This window comes from Podarcis pityusensis (genome assembly GCF_964106645.2).
Source record: "Podarcis pityusensis genome assembly, chromosome: 3".
NCBI classification, from domain to species: domain Eukaryota; kingdom Metazoa; phylum Chordata; class Lepidosauria; order Squamata; family Lacertidae; genus Podarcis; species Podarcis pityusensis.
Window position 1 is genome coordinate 12173439 of NC_138026.1, and position 13590 is coordinate 12187028.

Below are 13590 nucleotides of genomic sequence, written 5' to 3' on the forward strand. Positions count from 1 at the left end.
TATAAGCCAAACAAGCCATAGCTTAGGGCCCCACTCTCTTGGGGGGCCCCCAAAAAATTAAAGGGAAAAAACCTTTAAACATTTCCAAAATATAAGATAAAAAACAAATTAAATAAAACTTACATACAGCAACAGTGTTTTGTGTTTTGTAGGCTCCTATTGGTTATGTGCAAATGGCTTTAGATACCTATTAGGTCCATAAATTAACATATAGCATATATTCAACACACACAAAACAGCGACAATTTGTTGTTGACAAAGGACAGCTGGCCATATAAAGGGCCCCATTAGCTTCAGTAGCTTAGGGCCTTATCAAACCTAAATCCAGCCCTGGTTATACCATGGAATATGTGCTTACTTGTGTACTATTTCAATCCTTTCAAGCTTTTTATAAAATTATCTGAAGAACTGAAACAATGTGATAGAGACAGTTACAAGAAATGTATAGCTAACTACCCCTCAGTTCATATTATCTATACCCTTCAGACTTCCCTTTGCGGTAATGTCAGCTGATCTTCTTTCATGAAAGTTACTGACTATTCGTCAGTAATTATTTGTCCATCCAGAAACAATGGTTGTTTGGTTCATATACCTTTTCAGACAGTTTATAGTTTGCTCCTTCATTATACTGTATTTCCAAGATTTACACAACAGTGCTTTGAGGAATTAATGAAAATCCCACATGGAAAAACAAACGAACAACCCTAGACTGTGGAAATAGCCTTAAAATGCGTTAAAGGTTTAGGGATTATGTGGAGTTGGAATAGAATGGAGTATCTTGTGATCTGTAGGATATAGTGTCATGAAAATGCTTCCCACACACTTTCTATATCCTTAAAACAAATACCTCAAGCCTTGCTGAGGTGTTTGCATCTATCTGATGTTTGTGGAGGAAGGAGGACAGTCACAAATTCCAGCTCTGCCTCAAACAGCCCCGTTCCCACTGGCTGCAGCCTCAAACCTTCAGGCATTAAGAAGAAGGGCTGGAGGGCAAATCTTCTCTTGTTCAGCTGAGTGTATTTAGACTCCTCTACACAGGCAGGAACCCTGTGTGACTGGGATAATTCACACTGAGGATTCTGAGTGTGGACAGTTAAAGTTGGAAAGATTCTTCTGCTCCATCCAAAGTTAGGGTTGGAGCAGGTGAGGACGAAGATGCTGAGACTGTGCCCATCATGGCAGCGGCAGGACTGCTCCCTCGCATTCCTGTTTATCCCTTCATACATTAAGCAGAGCCCTCCTGGACCAGACCAAAGGCTCATTTAGTCCAGCACAAGAAGGGTAGCCGTAGATGAAATATTTTTAGTTACAATTCTTTTTATTTTTATTATTTATTGAATTTATATAACACCCTATACCTGAGGGTCTCAGGGCGATTCATAGAATAAAATCAAGATATAAAACCATAAAATACATAATAAAAATAAAACAACAACCCAATAGCACCTCCCCAACAAAAAAGACACATTTTAAAAGGGCATAGGATGTAAATCAGATCAACCAAAGGCCTGGTTAAAAATGATTATTTTGCCTGGTGCATAAAGGTGTATAATGAAGGCAAACTTCCCTGGGGAGAGCATTCCACAGATGGGGGCCACTGCAGAGAAGGCCCGTTCTCGTGCTGCCACCCTCCGGACCTCTCGAGGACGAGGCACACAAAGAAGGGCCTCAGAAGATGATCTCAGGGTCTGGATAGGTTAATATGGAAAGAGGTGGCCCTTGAGGTATTGCGGTCCTGACCTGTTAAAGGCTTTATAGGTCAAAACCAGCACTTTGAACTGGGCCTGGAAACTAATTGGTACCCAGTGCAGTTGGACCAGGATCGGTGTAGTATGCTCAAACCGTCTTGCTCCGGTGAGCAACCTGGCCGCTGAATTCTGCACTAGCTGAAGTTTCTGAACCATCTTCATTCCTGCCTCCCTAATCATCCCCACACTTAGAGGTAGCCCTATGTATAATGTATTGCAGTAATCTAACCTTGTTACTGTTTTCCATGAATGATTTCAAAGTGGACTGTGTTATGTACTGAAGTTCTCACCCTGGGCCAGCAGGGGGATACTGTAGATAGTTTTCACTCAGGTCTGCATATGCTCATAAGGAATTGAAAGTGACCTTCAGTGTATCTGAAGAAGTGTGCTTGCACACGAAAGCTCATACCAAGAACTAACTTAGTTGGTCTTAAAGGTGCTACTGGAAGGATTTTTTTTATTTTGACTATGGCAGACCAACACGGCTACCTATCTGTAACTGTTCAGTGATTGGATAGTTACAGAAAGTTGTTACTGTTGCTTTGTAGTTGAGCTCTATATAAGCAGGCTGGCTGAACCCTTCAGTTCAGTTCTGTTCTGGCCTGTGAATAAACAAGAGCTGTCTGAAGATTCGCTGTGTTGTCTGATATGTTCACCCACATCTTAACAGACTGTGTATAAATAATGCCTATATTATCAGAATGTGATATCCCCAGATGTTGCTAGACTACAGCCCCCTTCAACCTCTGACCATTGACCATGCTGATGGGTGCTGAAGTTCAGGAACATCTGGACAACATCTGGATGACTACAGGCTCCCCACATCCATTTTATTGCTAAGTACCCTGTTATTTACGTGCTGAAGGTTTGCGGGATATAAGGATTGTAAAGAAAAATAAAATATATTATTGGGGCATTTATCTCCTTGTGATATCTTCGGTCTCATGTTTTTATTTATTGATTCAGTTTCATAATTTAATTTAGCAATCCAAGACTTTTAAAATGTGTTTATGTCATAGAGCTTCTGAGAGAGACTAATGTTAAAGTGTCTGGCACATTACACATCATCATAAACTCAGATGTTCTGAGCACCAGTTTGAGGCCTCACCTCTCTCATTGTTATTGGTTATCTTTGGGGGGGGGACTGAGAATGGCCTATTTCTCTGCAATCTGTGAAGATCGTCAGGATGTTGTGACTAAACTAGTTACACTTCTGATGACGCTAGCATGAACATCAGTTTAAAAATATTGTTGTCACTTTGCTGTTCAGTTTGACAACACACTCTTGTTGAGAAATAACATATCCTGTGTGTGAATGAATTTTGAATTCTCAGTAGCTGATGGGTGCAAAGTCATTAAACCAGCACATACTTGGACCATGGCTGTTTTCCATGTAACAGGCCTGTCATTTCCCCCTGCCTCCAACAAATAGATTTGACATGTTCGGAGGCACAAAAGTAAATTGATCTCACTGTGCTGCAATTTGACTCCCCTAATTCTTTCTTTATGTCACAACTGAGTAAATATGGGAGGCTGAGATCTAAAGAGCCGTGAATTCATTTCCAAACTTCATTGTAACATACAACGGTTTTACCAAGATGGGTGTAATTTGTATTGCCAGGTCAGAATCCCGCCCCCCCATCAAAATCTGATTTTTGTGTAAAAAGGTAAAGGGACCCCTGACCATTAGGTCCAGTCATGGCCGACTCTGGGGTTGCGGCGCTCATCTCGCTTTATTGGCCGAGGGAGCCAGTGTATGGCTTCCGGGTCATGTGGCCAGCATGACTAAGCCGCTTCTGGCGAACCAGAGCAGCGCACGGAAACGCCATTTACCTTCCCGCCAGAGTGGTACCTATTTATCTACTTGCACTTTGACGTGCTTTCAAACTGCTAGGTTGGCAGGAGCAGGGACCGAGCAATGGGAGCTCACCCCGTTGCGGGGATTCGAACCGCCGACCTTCTGATCGGCAAGTCCTAGGCTCTGTGGTTTAACCCACAGCGTCACCCGCGTCCCTTGATTTTTGTGTAGCTTGACCTTTTTCTTCCCTTTCTCGATGGAGACACATTCATAGCAATATATTTTCAGGCAGTGATGCCTCAGATGCAAACATAGCTGTCAACTTTTCCCTTTTCTTGCGAGGAATCCTATTCGGAATAAGGGAATTTCCATTAAAAAATGGGAAACGTTGACAGCTATGGATGCAAACCTTGGTTATGCCACGAGACCCTTGCCTGAGAGACAGTCATCTCGAAACATGTCTCATATGGATTTGCTTCTGTGCTGCATTTGAAATGGTTAGCTTTTGGGGAAAGCCATAAGCCCTATTTCGCCATTCAGTTCCTCCAGGAGGGAAAGTGGTGAAATATTCCACCACATCTCTGTGCCTTTCCCCATCACACAGTGGAGGATGAAAGCAGGGCCAGATTTAGGTTTGATGAGGCCCTAAGCTACTGAAGGTAATGGGTCTCTCTATATGTCCAGCTGGCCTTTGTCAACAGCAAATTGTTGCTGTTTTTTGTTTTGTGTATATGCTATATGTTAATTTATGGACCTAATAGGTATCTAAAGCCATTTGCACATAACGAAATATGTATTTTATCAAAGTTGAACTGAAATACAATTAAGAAGAATGTTAATAGTTCGAAAGCACGTCAAAGTGCAAGTAGATAAATAGGTACCGCTCCGGCGGGAAGGTAAATGGTGTTTCCGTGCGCTGCTCTGGTTCGCCAGAAGCGGCTTAGTCATGCTGGCCACATGACCCGGAAGCTGGCTCCCTCGGCCTATAGAGCGAGATGAGCGCACAACCCCAGAGTCGGCCACGACTAGACCTAATGGTCAGAGGTCCCTTTACCTTACCCTTTACAAGACCTGTCTCTTGTACTTGCGTACATGGGTACACACCAAGCTCCAGATGTTTCCCCTTCTCTTCTTTGGCAATCACTCGAAGCCAAGTAAGATTGTTTTCCATAAACACAGTTTTAACAGTGAATCCGTAAGTGACTGTGGAGGCCAATTCTGGATCCACACATTCTTCCACAGTGGGGACATAGGTTTCCGGGCAGGAGTTGATCACGGTGAGGGTTTGCCAAGCATGCCTTCCTCTTAGCACGTTTCTCCCTTTCATCCTGAGTTCGAGCGTCTTCAAAGTCTATGACATCTTTGGTAAAGGCTGTTCTCCAATTGGAGCGCCTGCAGGGCAGTGTTTCCCAGTTGTCAGTGTTTATACTACATTTTTTAAAGATTTGCCTTGAGTGAGTCTTTGAACACCTTATGTTGACCACCAGCATTATGCTTACCATTTTTAAGTTCCCTTCTAATGCACAAGAGAGGCAGTGGCAGATGCAGGAACATGATAGGGAGAACACGACTAGTGACCGCTATCCCTACTCTCCATCATGTGAGTCTAATCGTGTAGGGAATCAAATAGGACCATAGCGATAGACCAGTTTGGCGTAACCAAGATAGCCTAGACCCATATCCTTCTGAAGTGTTAGATAAACTTCTAACTTCTGTTAGATAAACAGATGCTAACCCCAGTCAGCTTTTAGGCAGCTTTTAGGAAATGTTCCAAATGCTCACCCTTATTTGACTCCCTGCAATAGCCGCTCTCTGTCACATCTAAGGGTTTCCCCACGTCAAAAACAAGCCTGAAATGTGTTAAGCTAAATAACAGAGTTTTGTGGAAAGAAAGCCTGTAAAAAAAAAAAAAGGCTGTCAGGCAATATGTGACTATTTTAATTATGCAAAATGATCCACAAAAGGCATAGCTTTAGGCATACAGTCAGGCCCTACAAAGACAGACTCTTCCATGCAGGCTGTTGTTTGTTCTCCCTTTGGCGGCAGATGTAATAGTGGAAGGAGAGATTCTGAAGACGATAAAGTAAATCAAGCTTAGAATAACTTAATTGCTAGTGGGGCTTCCTCAACTCTTTTAAAGTTTTTCAGAACATGAGAAAGCATGGCTTTGTGCCTGAGAAGTTATCAAACTGCTTATGTTTGTGTGTTAAATCGTTGTAAAAAAAAATAAAAAATCAGAAAGAGAAATGTGTTCCTTAAAAAGAAGAAATCCTCATTGCCTGTTCTTCTTCCTTCTTCCCTGCCATCTCCCATAGGAAGTAATAGAAGCTATTGCTGAATGTGCATTTAAGACGTCTCCTTTCCCGATCCTTCTCTCTTTTGAAAATCACGTGGATTCGTAAGTAGCCAAAATATTTTCATAAGCAATATTGCGGAATAAATATTAGCCTGCGTAGGTCTCATTGATGCTGCTGAACGATTGAAGTTCGTGGTGAAGAAACACTGGCATTCCAAAACGTGGTGGAAGTGGTTTGGATATGAGTTTGCTTCATTCCATATTTCTTTGCAGAGAATGTGTGCCAAAACCACTTTTCAGCATGCTTGAAGAGCATCTTTTTGGGCCAAGGGCCCTGTTGCCAGTCAACTACCCCTCCAAGGACCAAATGCCAGTGGGGACCATAGCCAGTGTATATATACACACAGACACTGCACGTAAAACACAGATACACACGGACTACATACGTGTACCCTGATCCCATATGCACACCCTCCAACATTCCTCAGATGAACATAGGGTTAGATTTGCAGTCTTTGTCCAGATAGGTTACCTCTAGCGACTTATGCACACACAAAATCAGCAAACATGTCAGGGGAGGAGAGCAACAGTGGCAATTTTAAATCAGCGACTATACAATATGCATATTGCAAAGCAATTTATGTATTTATTTTTGCATGATATCTGCACGTTGAAAAGAAAGCACTCATAGCAGGTGTATGTGCCTCGATGGGGGTCAAACAGGTAGACAGAAGGAAATCCACTTGACAGCCCATTTTCAAACAGATTTCTGGAAACCTTGCCTTTTAAAGAGCAGGCAGACAACTTTATCTCAGATCATAGCCCCGTGGTGCTTAGTGCTAAGATTGGGGATAAAAGATGTCTCTGCCTGCTCTATAGAGGAGATCTCCAAAAAGCAGACAGCACCTCTACCCTCCCAATCAAAGGTCCAGGGTCTCTCAAGCCACTTCCTGTGGCTTAGTGGGACCATGAGTTAGCCAACAGTTAGAATAAATGAACAGGTTTCTCCTAAGTAGCAGACATGTTTTAAAAATCACCATTGTTGTTGAAATGCCAGAATCAAGAAATGTACAAACACAGAACAATGCTAGTGGCACTATATATCAGTCTTTCGCCAAAACTTTTGGATGAAATGTATGAGCAAAACTTATTGGAAAGCAGATATAATTGTTATTTTCTGCTCTTTTATGGAAACGTGTAATAAAAGGGCCTGGAGACAAAAAGCCAGCCAGATCATTGGTGGTCCTGGTACCCCTTCTAGGGCTTAGAAATAATATCTCATCTGCTGAAATTAATTTGAGATGAGTTCAGTGTCTAATAAAACAATTTCTTACCCACAAGCTCAAACCATAATTGAAACTGCTTCCTCCAGGAGCTTTTCTGATGGTACAGAGATTCAGAGTGTTATTTGCTTTGCAGATGGACTCTGAACATTTGCTCTCAGCCAAAAATTACATTTAATGTGCAACCCTCAGTACGCACACAATACTGTTGGGCAAGCTTTTGCCATTAAAAATGCATGTACATTTAAATTATATTTCCCGTTTGCATCGAGTTTCTCAATGAGTACAAGGATATTTCAGTTAATATTGCTCATAATCCCAACAACTGTTGCAAAGGACCCCAAGTAGCCTCAGGGCACAGGGAAAAGAAGGTGGCAAGAACTGGGAAATTTGGAGGAAAACTTCAACATTTATTCTATGCCTGCTTTCTAGTCTTGACCCTGTGCAGCAATGTGAAACTGAGAAAACTCTGAAACCTAAAGCAGGAACCACAAACCTACATACAGGAGTAGAATAAAGATATTTATGTTTAACAGCGTGCAAATGTCACATTCATTTTCTGCATTTTCTTAAGCACATATTAGTTGCCTGTATGTGAGGCAGGTTCAGCTTTTTCAGTTTACCACTGCAGATGTCTGAGAACATTTATTGTATCTTTAATGTAAAAGTGTATGTGAAAAGAACTGTCACAAGAGTCGGAATAATCGTGTAATGACTCCATATCAGTGAGAATAATTTAGGAGGATAGGTTCAAAAAATTATGCCTCTTCCTCTCGTTAAAGGATATTAAATTTTCCATTACTGGCACTTCCAATGCTGTGAATAACCCTCATTTAATTCCCTGTTTTCTTCCCTTTTCAGCCCTAAGCAACAGGCAAAAATGGCAGAATATTGCAGATTAATATTTGGTGATGCCCTGTTGATGGAGCCACTGGAAAAATACCCAGTAAGTTGGTCCTCTTTGGTAAAAGAAGAAGAAGTAGCAGTAAAAATATAAAGTATTGATTTACAATTTTGAATTTTCCGTTGCTTTTCATATAGCACCTCTAAATAGACTCTTCCTTATTTTGCACAATATAGTGGGTGTGGTAAGGTGCTATATCATACATTGTACTTTGTAAGATGTTTGGCAAGGATGCCCAAGTGTAGTTTTAAAAGAGTCACCACAACAGCTGTCTAGCTTTGTACCATATAAAGTCAAGAGAATCATAGCATCAGCAAGTGCATTACTTGCACTATTGTGAAAGAAATTAATCACGGGATTGCAGAGTCCACTCTGACGATGACAACAATAACAACAACAACAACAACTTATTATTTATACCCCGCCCATTTGGCTGGGTTTCCCCAGCCACTCTGGGCAGCTCCCAACAGAATATTAAAAACATGATAAAACATCAAACATTAAAAACTTCCCTCAACAGGGCTGCCTTCAGATGTCTTCTAAAAGTCAGATACAGTCATACCTTGGTTTTCGAACAGAATACATTCTGGAAGTCTGTTTGACTTCCGAAATGTTTGGAAACCAAGGTGAGGATTCTGATTGGCTGCAGGAGCATCCTGCAGCCAATCGGAAGCCGCGCTGGATGTTCGGCTTCCAAGGCAAAGTTCGCAAACCGGAATACCTACTTCCGAGTTTGCAACATTCAAGTTCTGAGTTGTTCGTGAACTAAGCTGTTCGAAAACCAAGGTGTGACTGTAGTTGTTTATTTCCTTGACATCTGACGGGAGGGTGTTCCACAGAGCGGGTGCTACTACCAAGAAGGCCCTCTGCCTGGTTCCCTGTAACTTCACTTCTTGCATTGAGGTAACCATTAGAAGGCCCTCAGCGCTGGACCTCAGTGTCCGGGCAGAACGATGGGGGCAGAGATCCACCTTCAGGTATATTGATTACATGGGCTGCCACAGATCCCTGAACATCTTGCATGTGAAGCAAGGAAATGGCATCCTTGCCAAGGAAGAGGTTAGTGGCTTCACAGATATGCACAGAGTATTGTGTGCCAGCCCACCACATATGGGGAGGGGGTATTACCTGAACTTGCAACTGAGTAAAGTAATTGTACTCTGTCATGCACACATTTCCCCATAAGTGCAGTGCTTCTTCTATGTGGGGGGAAATCCCCAGGTAGTTGTTTTCCTAACTGGGACACAGGAAGCCTCCTGAAATCAAGAAACGTTGGACATGAGCGTTCCTCAGCCGTAACAAAAAGTTGGCATATTGACAAATCAACTGCCAGAGCTGTCCCTTGCCGCAGGCAGACGAAGAGGGTGTGTCTAGGCCAGGGGTAGGCAACCTAAGACCCGTGGGCTGGATGTGGCCCAATTGTATTCTCTTTTTTTTTTTTAAAGCAATTTATTAAATTTTACAATAAAAATAAACATGATAAACAATGTAACATTGATCTTGACATATTTTCACATTTTCTTTGGACTTCCTCACATCTCCCGCTCCCATTTTCATCGTTGAAACATTTTGTCAGCAATTTATCATCTTATTTAAATTCTTATATCCCTTCTATATTTCCTAATCTTATAATTCTCAGAATAAGCTAAATTTCACAGTCTTACTTATTTTCTTAAAATCTTCTAAATTTAGTGGTGCTCAGTTATTTTGATCTAGCATCTTATTTAACATTCACTCAAATTGCAATACTTTTGTAAATAGTTCTTAAATTTCTTCCAGTCCTCCTCAATCCTCTCTTCTCCCAGGTCACGGATTCTGCCGGTCATTTCAGCCAGTTCCATGTAGTCTATCAGTTGTATCTGCCATTCTTCCAGTGTGGGTAGATCTTGAGTTTTCCAATGTTTTGCGAGAAGTATCCTTGCTGCTGTTGTTGCATACATAAAAAATGTCTGGTCCTTCTTTGCCACCCCTTGGCCGACAATACCCAAAAGGAAAGCCTCTGGTTTCTTAGTGAAGGTATATTTAAATACCTTTTTCAGTTCATTATGAATCATTTCCCAGAACGCCTTCACTTTAGGGCAAGTCCACCAGAGGTGGAAGAACGTTCCCTCACACTCTTTGCATTTCCAACACTTATTATCAGACAGGTGGTAAATTTTAGCAAGTTTGACTGGGGTCATATACCATCTATAAATCATTTTCATTACATTTTCTTTCAGGGCGTTACATGCAGTAAATTTCAATCCATTACTCCACAACCTCTCCCAGTCCTCAAACATGATATTATGCCCAATGTCCTGTGCCCACCTTATCATAGCCGATTTAACCGTTTCGTCTTGTGTATTCCATTTCAACAGCAAGTTATACATCCTTGAAAGTACCTTAATCTTTGGTTCTAACAATTCTGTTTCTAATTTCGATTTCTCCACCTGGAACCCTAGTTTCTTATCATTTTTAAAAACTTCTTTAATCTGAGCGTAATGTAACCAATCTCGCACTTTGTCTTTCATTTTCTCCAGACTCTGCAATTTCCAATTGTCTCCATCCTTTTCTAGTATTTCCCAATATTTTGGCCATTTAGCCTCCATATTGGGTCTTTTTCGGGCCTTGGCTTCCAAAGGTGAAAGCCACCTTGGTGTTTTATTTTCCAGCAAGTCTTTATATTTTGTCCAGACATTAAACAATGATTTTCTGACAATATGGTTCTTAAAGGCCTTGTTTGCTTTAACCTTGTCATACCATAAATATGCATGCCATCCAAAGGTATTGTTAAACCCTTCCAAATCTAACACATCAGTGTCTTCAAGAAGTAGCCAGTCTTTTAGCCAGCAGAACGCTGCGGCTTCATAATACAACTTTAAGTCTGGCAGGGCAAAGCCCCCTCTTTGTTTTGCATCGGTTAATATCTTAAACTTAATTCTGGGCTTTTTGCCCTGCCAGACAAACTTAGAAATGTCTCTCTGCCACTTCTGAAAGCACTCCGTTTTGTCCAAAACCTGAAGTGTTTGAAATAAGAACAACATCCTTGGCAATACATTCATCTTGATAGCAGCAATTCGGCCTAACAAAGAAAGTTTCAATTTTGACCAACTATCTAAGTCTCTCTTAATTTCTGTCCAACATTTTTCATAATTGTCCTTAAATAGACTTAGATTTTTTGCTGTTATGTTTACCCCTAGGTATTTTACTTTTTTAACCACATTAAGTTCCGTCTCATTCTGAAACCGTTCTGACTCTGTATTAGTCAAGTTTTTCCCCAAAACCTTAGTTTTCTGTTTATTTAATTTAAATCCAGCCACCCGACCAAAGTCATTAATCAGTTGTAATACTCTTTTCGTACTGGGCTCTGGCTTCTGCAAGGTCAAAACCAGGTCATCTGCGAAAGCTTTTAATTTATATTGTTTCTGACCGACCTGAATTCCTTCCACCAACCGATCCCTTCTAATCATGTTCAATAGCACTTCCAGAACCGAAATAAATAACAAAGGGGAAATAGGGCAACCTTGTCGTGTCCCTTTTTCAATTTTAAACTCTTCTGTAACCACATTATTAACTATCAGTTTAGCTTTCTGTTCTGAATATATCGCCTCAATCCCATTCTCAAAACCCCGTCCCACTCCCATCTCTTTTAAATTTCCCATCATAAATTTCCAGGAGATATTGTCAAAGGCCTTCTCCGCATCTATAAAAATTAAAACTGCTTTTGTATTTATGTCTGTTTGCAAAAGTTCCAAAATGTCAATAATGTTCCTTGTATTAGCAAACAGATGTCTTCCTGGGAGAAAGCCAGCCTGGTCCTTATGAATTACTTCATTTAAAACTTTTTTAAATCTATTTGCCAAAATGTCTGCAAATATTTTGTAATCCACATTTAAAAGAGAGATGGGACGGTAGTTCTTAAGTTGTGTCTTTTCAGCTTCCGACTTTGGTATTAATGTGATAAACGCTTCCTTCCACGACTCCGGTGCCCTCCTCCCCTCCATAATTTCATTGCTGACCTCCATCAAAGGTTGTATCAAATAGTCTTTCAATGTCTTATAGTACTTGGAGGTCAGCCCATCTGGTCCTGGAGATTTGCCAAGTTGCATGTTCTGGATAGCTTGTTCGATCTCCTGTCGTGTTATTTTAGAATTCAGGATTGTCCTATTTTCTTGTGACAATTTAGATAGTCCGTTTTTTGCCAAAAATTGTTTAATCTCAACATCATCTTGCGGCCCTTGGGTGTATAATTTTTTGAAGTATCTCTGGAAACACTTTCTAATGTCCACTGGATTCTGGATGTTTTTTCCATCAACCTCTAAGTTTGTAACAGTATTTAATCTTTGTCTTCTCTTCAACTGCCAAGCTAGCAGTTTTCCACATTTATTCGCCGACTCAAACGTTTTTTGTTTCATTAATTTAACCTTCCATTCAATTTCCTGATTTATCAATTTAGAATATTGTGTTTGATAAAGTTTAATTTCTCTCAGAGTTGGCTGTGACTTCGGATTCACTCTTAATTTCTTCTCTAATTCTTTTATTTTATCCAAGATCTTATCTTTTTTCTCATTTTGTGTTCTTTTCTTCACTGCATTCTGTTGTATCAAGAATCCCCTCATTACAGCTTTGCTTGCGTCCCAGATTATTCTTTTTTCCACCATATTATTCATGTTTATCTCAAAATAGTCCTTCAAAACTTTTTGGGCCTTCTTGGTAATTTCCTGATCTCTAAACAAATTGTCATTCATCTTCCATCTAAAGGATCCAGTTGGTAATAGTGTCATATCCATCTTTACTGCATTGTGGTCGGAGCAGGTCTTTGGGCAGATTTCCACTTTTCTGACCTTAGGTGCCAGGCCTCTAGAAATCCATATTTGGTCGATTCTTGTCCAGGTCAGTTGGGCTTCAGAAAAGAATGTTCCCTCTCTTCCTAGTGGGTTCTTTGTCCTCCAAATGTCAATCAAATCCATATTGTCAATCATTTCAAAAAAGGTTTTAGGTAGTCTGCCGTCTTTTGTAACATTTTGACTTTGTGACTTGTCCATGTTAGTTGATACGACCCCATTCATATCTCCCATCATTATGATGTTGTTGTAGTCTAGATAGTCCAGCATTGTCTCCTGCAACTTCTTGTAAAATTCCGATTTCCCTTCATTAGGTGCATAAATTCCTAATATCAGCAGTTTCTCTCCTTGATATTGTATCTCAATAGCCAAAATTCTTCCATGTTCATCTTTAAATAGGAATTTAGGTAAGGGGCTCCGGAGCACGGAGGGGGGTTGCGGCGCTGTGAGCTGTTTCACAGCCTGAGGAGCGAAGCCGCGCTGCTACTGTCGGTGAGCGCTGATCCCTTTTCCTGCTAAATTACGGATCCGGACGAAAAAGCAACTAACTTGTGAGTAAAAGACTGAATCACTTGAATTTGAGACTTTAAAAGGGAAACTTAAATTGGCTTGAACTTGGCTGAGAGCGGAGAGACGTGGAAGCAGGAAGTCCGTCTTCCGCAGCCATTGAACTTGAAAAAAAAGCAATCAGCTGGAGGAGTGGAGGCTGAAAGAAAGAGACTCTAAGTTTTACAGATC

General features: G+C 40.9%; 1 protein-coding gene across 3 annotated transcripts in view; it reads left to right on the forward strand.

Annotated features, from left to right (window-relative positions):
• The window catches only part of PLCB1 (phospholipase C beta 1), a 481134-nt gene that overhangs the window by 338295 nt on the left and 129249 nt on the right, over nt 1-13590 (forward strand). For all 3 annotated transcript variants that reach the window (XM_080998939.1, XM_080998940.1, XM_080998941.1), the window contains 2 exons: nt 5862-5944; nt 7987-8071. In XM_080998939.1, coding sequence (XP_080855065.1) covers nt 5862-5944; nt 7987-8071 — 168 coding nt within the window. The remainder of the gene's footprint in view (nt 1-5861; nt 5945-7986; nt 8072-13590) is intronic.